The sequence below is a fragment of the Trachurus japonicus genome, chromosome 4 (genome assembly GCF_045865225.1).
Source record: "Trachurus japonicus isolate A0001 chromosome 4, Traja_1.0".
Classification (NCBI taxonomy): Eukaryota; Metazoa; Chordata; class Actinopteri; order Carangiformes; family Carangidae; genus Trachurus; species Trachurus japonicus.
Genome location: NC_140910.1, coordinates 26,401,920 through 26,418,172, shown reverse-complemented (window position 1 = coordinate 26,418,172; position 16,253 = coordinate 26,401,920). Strand labels below are relative to the sequence as shown.

At 41.0% G+C, this 16,253-nt stretch overlaps 1 protein-coding gene across 2 annotated transcripts in view; it reads right to left on the bottom strand.

Annotated features, from left to right (window-relative positions):
* Positions 1-16,253, bottom strand: part of LOC146989066 (contactin-associated protein-like 4) — a 115,481-nt gene that overhangs the window by 86,320 nt on the left and 12,908 nt on the right. For both annotated transcript variants that reach the window (XM_085775002.1, XM_085775004.1), the window contains exon 2: positions 6,727-6,837. In XM_085775002.1, the coding sequence (XP_085631128.1) occupies positions 6,727-6,837 (111 nt within the window). The remainder of the gene's footprint in view (positions 1-6,726; positions 6,838-16,253) is intronic.

The window sequence follows — 16,253 nt, the reverse complement described above, 5'->3', positions numbered from 1 at the left end:
CAAACCACCTGGAGAAGCCCGTCTCCATTTATACTACCTTCAACTTGTCTCTTGTTCTCTTGTTAGATGGATGGATGGATGTTATGAAGTTGTTCACATCGTCTAACATGTCATCTATATGTTCTAAAAGTATCATAAATAAGATGCATTTCATTAATGTGACTGAACATAGTCCGGATCGCAGATCAGTAACAGCGGTAAATAGGTTGGGTAGTCAGAGCGTAACACTCTCTGAGAAGCTGTCATGGATTAATGACTCTGGCTATTTTCAGGAAGGAGACGTGTTATAGATAGAAGGTTAATGTGAGACGCTTTTAGCAGCGTTTTGTCAAGGAAGACAATATTTACCCATATGATTAGACTCGTGGCGAGAGTGACTACCTCAGATTAAGAGGATCTCAGCCGAGGAGCAGGTTGAATTTAACCAGATAAGGTTTTAAAGAGCAGCATCACACAGGCTCCTGCAGAGCCAGAGGTGGCACAATAATCAATACCTGAATCTGCAGCTGCCTCCACGTATAGTTTACTTCAATCGACACCCATTTACTAATGTTTAAATCCCCTTTTCAAATCTAAATGACTACTTCCGGAAAATGATTACCAAGGACTGATGAAGTGTTCCAAGCCTATTTCAGCATAATTACAGTGCTTCTAATGTGCAATTATCAGTATGGCCCGCTGAAAAACACAGACCGTTTAGATGTTAAATACTGCCATTAACATTTGCCTATAAATGTTAAATGCTTCTCATTAACATTTGGCTATAAGATTGAATGAAGTTGTCTCAGTGTCTCGGTGTCTTGGCAGCACAGAAGTTAAAATTACTACGACAACAGACCACACGAGGCAACAGGAAAAAAGGTGGAGGTGGATATAACCGGGAGGTGATGAGCAAATGAAGTAAAGGTCACACTCCGCTCCTGAGGGGAGAAAGAATGAAGAAAGAAAAAAATAAAGAAGAAGGTGTTTCGAAAGGCAGAATGAGATAAAACAATAGGGATAATTGACCAAACTCATTCTGCAGGCACCTTATCCTATAGACAGACGTCTGATTCTGGGTAATCAAGCTCCCAGTCAAATCAACAACTTCTTTTATTTTTGTTTCGCCACATAACACTGACCCTATCACAATAGTTTCAGGTGTCCTGGCTCAAACTGACTGCAGACTTCCTCTGATGCCAAGAACAACGAATGACTGTCTCCATACTGTCCGTTTTTTTTACAGTTCACACTTATTATTACACTGCTAAAAGTAACGTTTTCTACTTTAGTTCAAACGCTTCACCTTCAAACTTCAGAATGAAAACAAACAATTTATCAAATGTTTATGACTTAAAAACATCAGACAGTGTCTTCAAAGTGGATGATTATACATTTACTGAGACATTATAATTAACAGTGTTCGTTATTTTCATTTGTACATGTGATTAGATGTAAACCATGTTTGTCTTTTATGTATTTATCAGTTGCAGACAAACATGAATGAATCGGCCACAGTTTTCAGTTTCCATTGTCTCTTCATCAGTGTGGTTGTACAGTCTCCATTTTCTTCTAATTTCATCCCAATTTACATATTTATACATTATTAATACATTAGACTGCTGTTAATTCCCCATGTTAATTATCTCAGGAGATTAAACGCAAATAGAATTAATTAGAAAAATATAATTATACTCTGTATGTTCTTGCAGAATAAGCACATAATGAACTAAGGATTCTTTTTAATGACAATATAGCAGATGTAAAGTCAATCTATGTCTTTGATCGATTATTGACATTTTTTGCTAAAACTTTTAAAATGAATTGTATTATTGTATCTTATCGTCAGCTCTCTCACTTTATTTGCTCTTCTCTTTCTTAGCTTAGTATATGAAGTACTTGAAACCTGTAGTGTATGAAAAGTGCTGTACAGACAGTTTGATTGATTGCTTCTGCGCAGGTGATCAATTGTGTGATCACTTGGCTGCTCTTTACTGTAAATAGAACTGAGTCATGTGATAAAAGTCTCTTATTTCTCACACCTGAGTTGGTGCTTTGACTGCACCCAGCTGCTGAAGACGATTTGCAGTGGCACTGATGAGCATATTGATCTCCTGCTGCTGATCTGTGAACCTGTGTCCACATGCTGTGCCTTTATCTGCATGATAACCAGGCTACCACTGTGCAGGGGACTTTTCTTTTTTCTTTTTTTATCATGGTCTTGTTATTTTGGTTGGTTTGAAATTTGGCTCAAAATATGCACACTTCTCACTCTCTGACACTGTATTCACCAGTATCACACACCATAAGCAGTGACTTTAGACTTTATCGTAAACAAAATAAACTAATTGTTCAACTCAAATAAATCCATTACTCAATATCAGGTTTATGTTACTAACTAGTCCACCAGCTGTTTCATGTATAAAGCACAGACAATATCAGAGCTCAGAGCTACGCTACGGAGGCTCATGGGATTTCTTGGTTTCCCTCATCATACTCATCAAATACACAATCCAACAACTCCAAAACGCTCTGGTGGACAAGTTGTGACCTGCACATTCACCACACTATGAGATAATAACGGAACGTTACGAGACAGAGTTGTTTTCGAGGCAAATGCAGACTACTTGCTGAAAAACTGCCCCAGACAGTGGTTTTGCATGAATTTACCTCTAAAACAACTCTGTCTCGTAACGTTCCGTTATTATCTGCTCCGCCGTTCTAAAAAATAGCTCGCACCGACAGTTAAAGATAACGAACCTTCTCCTAAAACTATAGGGATTATGGCAATGGGCCAATTTGTCAAAATGTTGAACTATCCCTTTAAACTGAACAATGAAGCTGCCAACTACTTGAGTCATTCATTAGTCAGAAGCTGGAGCAGCTCCCTGCTGACAGTGGGTCCACCCTGCACAGGTCACCAGTCTATCACAGGACTATCACACAAACATCCATTCACACTCACATACACATCTACACTTCAAATGGACATTTTACCTAAGGCCCCGGTTTATCTGTTTGCACCCAGGCTGCTACTACTCGTGGCTATAAGTTGACTTTTTAACATTCATATCCTCTGAGCCATATTGTGCACTGTATCGACTGAGCACATGTGGGCCACCAGTAGCTGCTTACAAGCTGATTTTAACACAATGCAAGGTTTTCACTACAGCTGCATCACAGCTAATCGTACTTTGTTCCATCCTGTGTTGTTGACAAAACTTTCTCTGGTCTGTTGCCATCCGCTTTGAGCTCATGCCTCCTTGTCCTCTTCCATTAGAGGGCCCCTGCTGGGCTCAGTGTCAGGGCCCTTACCTCTGGCTGCTGCCAATAATCTTTTTTGGACTTCAGCAGGACAAAAGGGAGGGGCCGACTCTGGGAGCCAGGGCTTTTCCAAACTTTAATTAATTGTCCACTTTGCACCGTTGCAGGGCCATTGCTTCCTCCCATTGCTGTTGGCCCTGTTCAGCGTGCAGCCGCGCAGCAGTACATCTACAGAGAGACACAACGCTGGACGTGGAGGAAGCACCCCGATGCCTGGAAGGGATTAACTGGCCACCGAGTGTGAACAGTCCTTTCGGTGCCAGCCCCCATACGGGCTGACCAGCCAAGATGAGACTAACTGGCGGTGGCGAGGGCCAAGGAGGCATGTGGGAGTTTTGTAACCTCGACATCCCAGCTGCCAGCTTGGCGTCAGATAACAGGTTTTTTGGAGTCTGCTGTAACTACTTTGTGACGGACAGGACACTTCAACTAGCATTGCTCTTCGGTTCTACTTTTCACCACCAAAATCTTTGTGGGTCCTTCTTCAAACTTTTCTCCTGGACCTCGTTTGTCTGAACTAATACACTGCACAAAGACAGCCCATATGCTTATGCTATATACTGTAATCTGCAGGAACTGGCCCAGCTGGGTGATTGGCTCTGATTCAGCTGTGCTTACAGAGCCAAGAAATGAAAACAACAATTTCTCTCCCGTATTAATTTCCTACAATGTTATTGAATGTGTTTACAGGGACACACTGTACAGCCCGCGCAATCAAACTCGGTAGGAAAGCGACTTTCAGCTGGCTCCTCTTCAATTTGTCCCAGAGTCGGTCAAATTATTTTTATAGTGGGAGTAAAAGAGAGAGAAATCCCACATGATTCTCTGCTCGGGAAAACGCAGCAATCTACAAAACCCGAAAACAAGCCATGATAGCCCACCATAAAGCCCTGCATCAGCACCCAGCAGAGAGCTCCCGCTTGAATTTTTATAGTGGTTAGTGAATCACGAATCAGATTTATACCCCAGCAGAGGATGGCGGTGAAGTTTTTGATCTACTAGCCTAATATAATTCAGATGCTTTTCTATATATAACACATATAGTTGGCAGTAATCTTTGGGCTTCCCAACTACCTATCTTTTTTGTCTTCATCCATGCCCCCCTCCTCCCAGTCCCAGCGACCACAGAGGCGTCTCTCAGCCTGTGTGATACCAGCTGAGGTTTTGCCTTTGATGTTTTGTGCTCAGCGTCTTGTACAGAGGCAAAGACACTTTTTCTGCACCAAGGAGGGAAAATGCACCACTGCAGCTGATAGAAGAGGGGGAAAAAAGTCTCAGTGAGGAAGAAGGAGATGTTGCACAGTCGAGGGACATCGGTCTGTTCCCAGCGTTTCTCTGGCCTGAGGGCGCATCTGCACAGCACAGATGTCAACAACTGACCGAGTGCAGGAAGTTTAAAAGCGGCTGAACTTTTTTTTATGGATAGCCTCCACTCCAAAAACCCTTCACTGTTTGTGCTTTAACACACTCAGAAAAAGGGGTCACTCTCCTCTGCTCTTTCCGCTCACAGCAGTGTTAACCAGGGAGCTTGAGCTAACAGAAGCCTCTTAAGCACAAATAGTTCCAGGACATGAAAACACCCCATGTTGTTTGTTTTCCTAACACATCTGTGAAGATTAGGCAAATTAGACCAATGGTGAAAAAGACAAAGAAAACATCGGCATCTTTTGAAATGCAATTCTCACCCTTGAAAGATAAAACATAGAGTCACTATGACATTCTTTGTATTTACTCTTCCATGAATATGATGTGTGAGTTAGATCTAATGACTGAATGCAAAGGAAAAGCCACGAGCAGCTAGTTGCACCAGCTGTTTGAGTTCAAAGTTAGCCGACTTATAAGGGAGGTGTGCGCTTCGTTGTCACATATCACTGAATTAAAACATCTCGCACCACATACACTAGCTACTAATTGGACTTTCTGCTCAACAGTTGTTAAATTTGCATGATGGAAGTCAATGGCGAAGACAAATCTGTCAAAGTGTGTAGATCGCTGATGACGCTGTAAGCAGCTGCTTCTTTACATTCTGAATATCACACTGAAACTAAATATAGTAATCATTTCCTCTCTATCAAAATGCACTGATAATTCACCTTCAGTTCTGCAGGCTGACAGCCGGTGTCAGCTGCAATCGCACAAGCTCCACTCAAGAACATAACTAAACATGCTAAATATGCAGAAACTTGTTTTATGGAGACAGTGTCGTGGGGAAAGACCCAACTTCAGCCAGTTTTTTTTTTTTTTTTTTTAACGTGAATATTGCCACACAACGTCACTTACAATGTGTTGCACAAGGGGATTCAAATTGTGCAACAGTGTTTTCACAGCACTGCTTTTAAACCCGATAATGGACCTAAATCAAAACTTTAAAGGGATAGTTCAACATTTTGGCAAATTGGCCCATTGCCATAATCCCTATAGTAGGTTTGTTACCTTTAATTGTCGGTGCAAGCTATTTTTAGAACGGCGGAGCAGAGCAGCCAGCTGCTCAGAGCTACGCTACGGAGGCTCATGGGATTTCTTGGTTTCCCTCATCAAACTCATCTAATACACAATCCAACAATTGCCCCCAACGGAACAGCTGTTTTGCATGAATTTACCTCAAAAACAACTCTGTCTTGTATCGTTCCGTTATTATGTCATATCGTGGTGAATGTGCAGGTCACAACTTGTCCACCAGGGCGTTTTGGAATTGTTGGATTGTGAATTTGAGGAGTTTGATGAGGGAAACCAAGAAATCCCATTAGCCTCCGTAGCGTAGCTCTGAGCAGCTCGCAGCTCTGCCATTCTAAAAATAGCTTGCACCGACAATTAAAGATAACGAACCTACTGCTATGACTATAGGGATTATGGCAATGGGCCAATTTGCGAAAATGTTGAACTATCCCTTTAACAATTTGATGACAACAGCGAGGTGTATTTTCCTCATAGTCTAATCTGGATGAAACGTCACTCACGTCCACACTGTATCAGCTTGAGGCCTCAGTCATTGTACCTGCTGCTGTGTGTGTGTGTGTGGTCGGCCAGGTAAATGAAAAACACGCTGTCATTTAAACTGCACTGAGTGAGCACTTTGTCTGGAAACCTGGACTCGTCAAGCGTGACTGGAGGCCGCCACCGCCGCCTCCACCTCCTTCACACACTAAGAAGACATTATGTCAAAGGCTTTGAGCTCAGTCTGGGCAACGAATTCTACAGTCACAAGGTTAAAACGCTCGGCTTGTCCCTGTGTGCAAAGTTCTGTGCTATATAAATGCAGCCTAGTCATGCACCACAGTCAATACCTGGACCAGAACGCCAAACAGTTATTATTTATGACAATGTCCTGGGTATAAATCTGTCTTGAAATGTGCCGTCAGTGCAAGTAGTAAAACATTTAAGTTGGACAGTGGACAATGGACAAAAGAAGTGATGATTTGTTACCTTCTCTCCTGTTGACCTTAGCGAAGACCGGCCCATGGCTGCTGGACAGCTGGGAGGAACTTCTGAAGGACGCCGGTGGCAAATTGAACACCAGCGGGCTGTCGCATGCCTCTGTTAACCGGTCACAAAGCAGAAAGAAAAGACAGGGATAAGAGTTCATAAAGATCAGTGTGTTTTATGTGCTCTTTTGTCGCTTCTTGTGTTAAAAGCAAGAAGCTCTAAATAGGTATTTCCTTCTAATGAAAAGGTTGAGCTCTCTTGAAATGACTGCAGGTTGGGACAGTGGCAGCAGCTGCAGGGGAATTAAAAAAAAGTCGATTTAACCACAGAAAAAGAAAGAAGAAGGTAAAAAAAAATTAAGTTTTAATCTGAGAGCAAATTAATTCAGAGTATCTGTAAAGTGATATCAAGGTTGCATTGTATAATAAAATAAAGTTAAAAGTAAGTGGCATTTTGTTACCTTGGGTGACATAACTGTGACATAATATTATCATCACCTCATAAATTTTACACAATTTATGATTTGTCCAAGATTTGAACCTAAAAAAAAGTGTTTAAATCATAGACTACATTTCTCATTTTAAACGTGGATTTAGTCAGAGCTGCTGCGACACAGCTGTGGTCATGAACCTGCATCTCCAACCATGAAACATTGATTTGGTCACCTGCCTGTCTGTCCGACTCCTCGCCAGCTGTGATGCAGTTTTTTTGTTTGCTGAAGGTGGAGAAGCGGAAAAGATTGAGTTGTTTTTGATGTGTTTTTTAACTTAGATGACTTCATCTCTTTTACAATCTTATACTTTAAATTTAGAGACGTACACAAAAACTTCTGATGACTCCATCTGCAGTTGATATTCCTTTATTGATGTGAGGGCCGCTTCGTAATGGAAAAACTACCCAAAAAAAAGTACAGATCTCGGTGTAATACTGAACATGATTACTGAATTGCACCTGTCCGACCAAAATTGAAGATCCCTGTGTCTGTCATGCTGAATCCTAACAAGAAATTGAATTGGGAGCAGTCGTTCTCCTGCTGAGAGAAGCAGTAATAAAACACAAGCTGCGACTAAATTTGTCATTTATCCATGGGGAAGCAGTTTTTAACTGAAATACCTGAATATTAATTAGTCACATATGTTTGTCTGTTTTGTATGCATAGTCAAAAACCTTCTTTTCTTTGCTACATGGATGTTATTTTCCAGCACTGAGATGACAGCCAGTTCAGATTATTCACAATCCATTCAGGGGTGCAGAGTCCTGTCTCCCTGCTCTGACAACAAGGCTTCAGCTGAGATTACTTTGTCAACATTATTATACTTCATTTCAAGCACAGAGGAATTTTCATTACCTGAGACTATAAACCACAGACTGTTGACAGTTTTGAATAGCCTGTCATATCCACCTAGGACTAACCCCGGTCCAACTCCTCTCCTCTCTGCAGGCACTTCACAGTTTATTTGTGCATTTCCATTCAAACGCAGGTAATTTATTGCATCGTCAGGCAGAAGAGGAATCTGAAGGGGAAAAAATAGGCTTTTCACATCAACCCACACTTTCTACAAGTATTTCTTAAATACAGAAGGCAGCGTAATGTAAGAGTAGGTCTCTTACCTCCCTGCATATCTCTACCACAATGAATGTGTCAACAGAGTCTGCACTTTGAATTTAATTTAATGTATGCAAATATGCCTTTAATGCAATAAGAAAAAATAATGTACTGAAAGAAAATATTGAAGAAAACAAGCCAGCCTGACTTCAAGGATTTATGGCTGGTTTGTGAACCCTGTTCTGACACTGATGTTGTCTTGACAGACAGCAATGCTCAGAAAGTCCTTCACAAGGAGAGGACATACAGAGGAGAAAGGACATAAAATTAAGTGATATCCTAGATTCAAGACCAAACCTGCATTTCCTATTTTTATAAGACACGGGAGAAATCCTGGAACAGGAGTCAGATTTACCACAGAGGACAAAAACAGGTTTCTCATTTCAGCTGGCAACCATCTATGTTATACTGGCTAACAGTAGCTCCATCAGATGAATGAAATGTGCTTTGGCCTTCGGAGAAACACTGGGTTCAGAGAATCCCACTGTCACTGTGACCCCCTGAACACATCGCCTCAACATGTGTGGAAGTCCAAAGCTTGACAGATGAGCTATAGTTGCTGCAATATCTTTTACAGCTCGCAAACTTTTACCCAACACGCTACTTTTGAGAGCATGTGGTTTCTTTAAATAGGCTAATGGATCAAATCTAAAGTTCGCCTCTCCACTTTTGGCTTAAAAAGTCACCTGTGGAGAACTGAGCAGCCCCTGATACAATTCAGCCTGGCCTGAGGCTGACAGAGCCACAGAGAAAGCCGTGGATAATAGAGGTGCCCCCAGCTGCAAAAATACAGCTGAATTTGTTTAGAGAGGGGGAAATGAGCACTGCAAAGACCTCAGAGGATAATGTGTTGTGAGAGCAGAGCCTTAGCAAGAAAAAAAGCTATAAAAAAGAAGCAAAGGTGTTCAGACAGGTGAGGCTGATTTTCCTCAGAGGAGCTGTGACATTTAAAACTTTGACTGAGAAGAAAAAAAGAAAAAAGGTAAAGCGCAAATACAGAAAAAGCTCAGAGGAAAATGAAGGTAGAAGGATCCTGAACTGCAAGGTGTTCGGTGACCAGGGCACATACTGATACATGATAATACGAGACATTTCAAAGCTGCAAAGAAAGTACAGTCACTTAGCTAACTCTTTGACAGCTCACTAGACTGACAGCAGAGAGCAAGTAGAAACCAACACACCCATGGTGCCGATACTGTTACAGCCTGCAGCAGCAAAAACCTACAACACCATTTACCTAAATTGACAGAAAGTCTGTACTGTACTGTACTGTACTCTACAAATCGATTCAATATTAGCACCTACTACTATGAACCACAGTAAAAAGAGGAAGAGGACCAGAGTATTTCAGATATCAGTTGGTCAAGATCAGATAGAGCATCAACTGATTAGGGGTCAAATGTCACTGAGTCGACTGTAGTGGGATCTATTCTGTACGTGGGAGGAAAATACATTTTCCACCATTCATCATCATCATCGTCGTCAACATCATCAACAGATCATAAGTGCTTCACACCTTCCCTCTCTTATCATCTCTCTGCCTCTTTCTATAGGTTTGTTTTTTAAAAAAGCCTGCAGGTCTTATACAGTCACTCATAACCTCTCACCTTACAAAGTGTAACTCAGGTTCAGAACATACTCTACTAAATATAGAAAATGTTAAATACAGAGCAGTGTCATTTAATAGTTATAATGGTTTCAAATAGAAGTAGTTCTGAGGCTTTTAATCCAGAATTTCAGGTTAATTTTTGGTTTCTAAATTTACTTCATCATTGTACAGTTTTTCTGTACTGAATTTTTTCTCCTAATTACTGATAAAATGTTTCCATGAAAAACATTGAAATTAGATTTCAAGAACCTTATGGTGAAATACAACTGTGTTAACAGTTTTGACAAGTCATAAAACAAGTTGAGCTCACAGATGATGATATTTACAGGAATGAATTCTTCTGAACAAATCAGACGGTTTCATTAAAAAAGAAAAAAGTGAATCATAACTAAACAACAAAATCGGAAGATTAGAGAAAAAAAAACTAAAGAACATGAACTTGTTTTCACAGAACTTTCCTTTTCTTTTAACTCCCAGACTTTATTTAACGTGGGTAACATCTGCTCTATCTCAGCGAGCTACAACAGTAAAATACTGTTTACATGTTGTTGGGTCTCTATTTAAAGAGAGGGGACATTTTCTGATATTTACTGTTATTCATTTTGAAACAGTGGCACCAGCACTTCAACAAGATCTGAGCACTTCCTCCACCGCCGCCTGCAGCAACACCTCGCTCCTTGCCACTGCACCTTGACCACTTCTGTTCCTACAACGTGCTCGGTGTGTACTGCATGCGCGTTAATAAATGTGACGTGGTTGTGTGCTCTGGGCGCGAAGCCCAGGGTCACAGGTGAGACGGACAGAGACGCAAACAGACATGTGCAGTCTATCATCCAGTGTACCATTCTACTGAAATAACTCGGTGCCCTAGGAAACAATAACATATCCAGAGATGCTGAATACTAATGAGTACCATCCATCACTTCAAAAAACTGAAGGTAACAGAGTTCAGGACTGTATCGTTGTAGCAGACAGTCTGAGTCGACATGTTGATCACTCTCCCTCCCTTCCTCCCTGCGATACAGGATTATGCTTCAGGGCACTAACAGCCATCGTCGAGACAAAAACAGCTGTGCTTGTTTTTGTGTATGTTTGTTTGAGTCTCTACAAACTTTACCAGAGCAGCATCTGTAGAGGAAGGTTTACCTGCTTTATGCACCGGGTGGCTGTAAAGACTGTGCAGGAAACCATAGATGCATAAACCTCCACCGACACCAAACAACTTCTCAATATATGATTTATTACAAGGGGTTTTTACTCTTACTTTTACCTGCAACCACATATCCGTAAGGATTTGGATTCAGACTTATGTGTCTATTGATTTCATTCAAATGGATATAAACAATAAGAGCTTATTTTCAGACACTTTTGTTTTGTACTGCAAATCTCTGAACAGGATCAGCATCAGCATCATCGTCATCGATCCTGTAATCTGTGGGTTTTTCAGATGCTGACAGGGACACGCTAACTAAAAAAAGAGCCAAAACATCACAATTCCCCTGAAACCACATGACGACAGATTCAGTCTGGTCTCAGTTGTACCAAAACAAAACAGAGTGAAGGTCATGAGCACAGAGAAGTGGAGGAAGGACAAACGTCAAAAGTCACACTTTCTATACTTAAGTGTGTTCTGACTGTGAGTAAAACAAACATCCATGTTGTCTGTAAAACTGTGTGCTCTGCAGTTTTGATGAGAAATAAGTTGTGTATAAACAGTAGAGATTCTCTGAGGCTGGCTGACAGAAATGTGTTTTGCTCACAACTGTAGTAGAGATATCTCTGTGACATGCCACATGTACAGAAGGACCTCACACTGTCACATTGTACTGTGGTCTACAGTATCATCTGTCTGTCAGGAAGAAGAAAAAAGTCCTGATTGTTGTGAAGGCTGTAAATATGGCTGTGAGGAAAAACTCTTTATTGCTGGTTGGTCCACACTTGGAAACGTTCAGCAACAAGTTGATGGATGAGCTGCATCAAAATCCACAATAAACATAAACTTTGTTTTGTCGTTTTGGTTGCATTAGACTGACTTATGAGAAAATTAGGTTTTTCAAATATAAAGACTGACATCTCACCTTTCACCCTATGTCACTATGGTAACAATTAGTGCCACAACAGCTGCACCTAACGACAAAAAGCAGCACGTGGAGACTGCAGCCATTTTTCTTTCAAATAAGTATTTTCCTTCCAATGTTTCACCCTTCACAGAATTTCGGCCAATATTTCATTTTAAAAGATAAATTGAAGTCTTGTCAGGTGAAAGTTCTTTGTGCAACACATGTCTATATAAAGTATAACTATTTGTTCTGTCTAAACTGCACTTAAGTCCTGACCCCAGGTCAAAACACAGTTTGTCTGACTCTTTGATTTAAGATGAAATACCTTCAAAAGTAATGACGTTTCCTTCAGTCTCAGCTGTACTTTGTGTTTAGTGCTACTTTACTGTAAGAAAGAAAGAACATACAATTCATGAAAACTGAATTGGATCAATCGGACGTCTCCAACAAACCTGTGACAGAAAATCTTTTAACTAATTTACCATGCGGACCTTTCTGCCTGTACCGCTCACTCACACGTTCTCTCAAAACTAAATTATCATTGTCATGCATATCTCTGACCACTTTCTTGCATATCAATATTACAACAGTAGGTTGTGAAAAACCGATATTTAGACACTTCCCTCTGCCTTAATAATATGTTTAGGCCACACCAGCAGCAGCCCTATACTGAAGTGCCTCAATAACAAAACAAACAAGTTTGGCCTGATGATGAGGTGTGAATGACACTGATGGTTAACTAATATTCACACTGAGCTCTGATCGAAAGCTATTTCTACAAAAAGTCTTCATAAGTAAATTCACTTCTCCATTACTCCTTCTGAAAAGTTGTCACCTGGACATTTTGCGGAGTCGTCTGTAATCATCTCTTTTCTGTGTCTGTGTAAGTCAAACTAGTAGTTTGCTTGTTAGAGCCGTTTGGCTGAAGTTGATGTGAATCCTGCGCCGCTGCTTTGGCTGCGGAGTGGAAGCCGACAGTCTGACAGCTTAACTGAGCCGCTCTGTTGCCGGGCTGCCTCCTAACAACCACAGAAATGTTTGTTCATCTGTGTGTTGGCGACACACACACAAACACACACACACTAACACACCAGGCGCCGGTAATTCTGCTGACTCTCTCTCATCTAAGACCTCCCTGGTAAGAAAATTACATTTAGAGTACACTCAAAGATAAACTGCTCTCTGCAACATAATTAACTACTCTTCCTCGGTGAAGCCGGATGAAAACAATGCTGCAATTTCTTCCGTGCTAACTACATTAATATGTGGCTCCACAGGAAGCGGCCCTAATCAGCAGAATTAAATGATCAAAAGAAAAATTAACTGCAACAAAGCAGCAATTACAACATTTATCTGAAATCTGTGAGGTTCAACCCTCATAACATTAACTCACACACACACACAGAGGGAAATAGCAGTAAGAATAATAATGTAAACACATTAGTACAGAAGGGGATTTCAAAAATTACAATGAAATATGTCAGTCTTATGCAGATTTGAGACAATTGCTGCAGGTTACATCACTTCTACTAATGGGCCCATGAGGAGACATGTGGAGCGTGTGATGAGAATACCATTAGATGCTTCATATTTGCATTTCAAAATACAGACACTGAAGGCAGTGAATGGCATTGTTCTCTCCAAGAGGACATTAAGTCACTTTGTCAAAAACAAAAACACTTTATAAGCTGTTATCGTCTCCTTCCTTTCTTTTTTTTTACCTCCATAACTTTTAGTTTCCCCACGGGTGGAGGAGAAGTGAAGTTTCTGAAAGATTTGTACATTATAAAGAGATGTCATTGCCTTATTTATTCAGTATGAGCAAAATAAGTTCTGCAGTGCAACACATGAAGTACAAAATGACATTGTGTAGTAGCACAATGCAAGAACAATCAGCCACAGTTGCAAATGGGAGAAACAACAGGATTCGTTGTTCAAGTGAAGTTTCCTGATTTCCTGCTTTATCCTTCAACAAGTCAAAATCCATGTATGGGTAAATACCTTGAGTGTTCCTTTGTCTTCAAGGTGCAGGTGGAGGCCATGATACTGACACAAGCAAAACATGGAGCTTAAAGACAAAGGTGTTGTTTAACTGCAATCAACTGACACCCTCGACAACACACAGGTGATCTCCACTTAATCAAAACTGAACTTCTAAAACAGGTTGGCTACTCATGTGGTGTAAAAGTATAGGGAAACTAATGTGGCAGTATTTTGTCATTATATTGTAGAGGGTCTTTTTTGTTGTTGATGATCACAACTCTGCTGCTCCTTCAAGGGATGGATTTATTTTCAAAAGGCTATTTCCTACGTGAAAGGGCATCATTTCCTCTCTGTCTAAAGTTTCACAATGAAATATTGTGTTTTCTGTGTGAAGGACAAAGTCCTGAGGTGACGTCCTGCAGCTGAAAAACTACTTAGTTCCTCCCAAGGTCTTTTCGCCATCTTCAGGGTTTCTTGTACAACCTGAGTCTTTGTTTTTCCCTTCTCATATGTTGAAATTAATGATTTTTCACAGCGCCATGACGAGGGAAATTTTGTTAAAATAAAAATGGTGTGATGGTCAAATCTACGGAAACAAAAAATCAAGAGTATTAAGTGCAGGTTAAATGAGGTCTGGTTTAGGATGAGCAGGAGCAGAAGCCCATTGTCATTACGTAAGTCGCTTTACATAAAGAGAGGGAGGTCAGAATGGATTCAGTAAATAAGAGTCCTAATGTTTATAATTAGTATTTGTTTCAAGAGGCACTTACTTGGCCTGTTCCTGCTGTGAGGCGCTCCACTCCCTAAGCTAACAGACATAAGGGCCGTCATTAAACTGGGGAGAGGGAAGGTCATAGCAGCGGGAGAGGTAATTATATATTACCTTATATTACCTATAATGTTGGTATTCATAAATATTCTGATGTTCATTCTTGGTTAAGTGATTGTGATGGGAGCGAAGCGGGATGCTGAGACGTGATAAAGGCTCATCCCTCAAAGCAGAGGCTTACAGTGATACACGCCTGCACATCCATGTATCTATTGTCTATACAGCTTATCCATGCAGTGTTGTGGGGGGGGGGGGGTTGGCTGGAGCTGGTGATGCACTGCTTAGCCACTTCACCACTGTGCCACCACTGGGGGGAGGGAGGGGTCTTTTTTTTCTCATAAATTTTTCTCATAAAATGTCGCCACTATATTCCCCACCATATTATTTTTATTTTCATTACGAGCGTGCAATGAAACTTCGGAAAAACCACATTTAAAGCAGTCTTCGGCCTAGTTGTGCCGCTGTGAAGCATCCGGTCTTTAAATGCGGTCTCTGAAAGATGCAGCCCCCTGAATTGGGACACAGCTATAGTTTTAACATCACAATTACATAACAGAAAATTTGATAACAGACGCCTTTGTGTATAGTGTCAGTGAGAAAGGAAAAAAAAGGAAATACCAAACATCTGAACACCAAAAATGTGACATATTTCATAAAACGTAGATCAATGTTGATCCAACATGATCCATTAAAATGTGAAGGTGAGAAAATGCTCTTAAGTATTTAGATCTGTTCTGGTCTGTCAACCTCCTCATTGTAAAATTAAACACCGTCAAAACACCTAAAGGAAGCTGCCGTTGTACTGACACATGCCGGATGGTTCATTCTGCTGACAGTCTGTTATAATTGTCCCAGAGAGAAAGCGACAGTGATATCTTCAAAGGAAGAACTCAGACTTGTTTATAAAAGCAGGTTTGTCCTCATAAGAAAACTTAATTGCACTGGAAAGTCATTTAAATCTAACGTCAGCCCACTGGCAGGAAAATAAGACTGTGACGCAGACGAACGGGACTTTATTGTTAAAAACTTGTGTTGCTGTGCGCCACAGAGCTGCAGCTGTGTGAAGGTGAGTGGAGTCAGGCAAACCAAGCTGACATCACACACACACACACACACAAACCCAGTGATGGGTGAAATGAGAGAAGGAGTCGGGAGTGTCAGTGCGTGGCTTAAAGATGGTGGGCAACTACAATGAAATGTCCACACAGGGCACAGAACCAAACTCCTCCACTTCTCTGTTTTTGTACACTCCCCATCACCTCTTCTCTACCAACCCCTAGACTTCACCTCGTCTTCTCTTTTCCTTCTTCTCCCCAACAGTATCCAATATGCCTGCTTCACTTTTAATGTTTGGCTGGAAGTCACATTTCACCGGGTTCCTTCATAAAGGTAGGTAACGTAGACCATCTCATAGTGAATTTGGCTTTCATGAACACATTG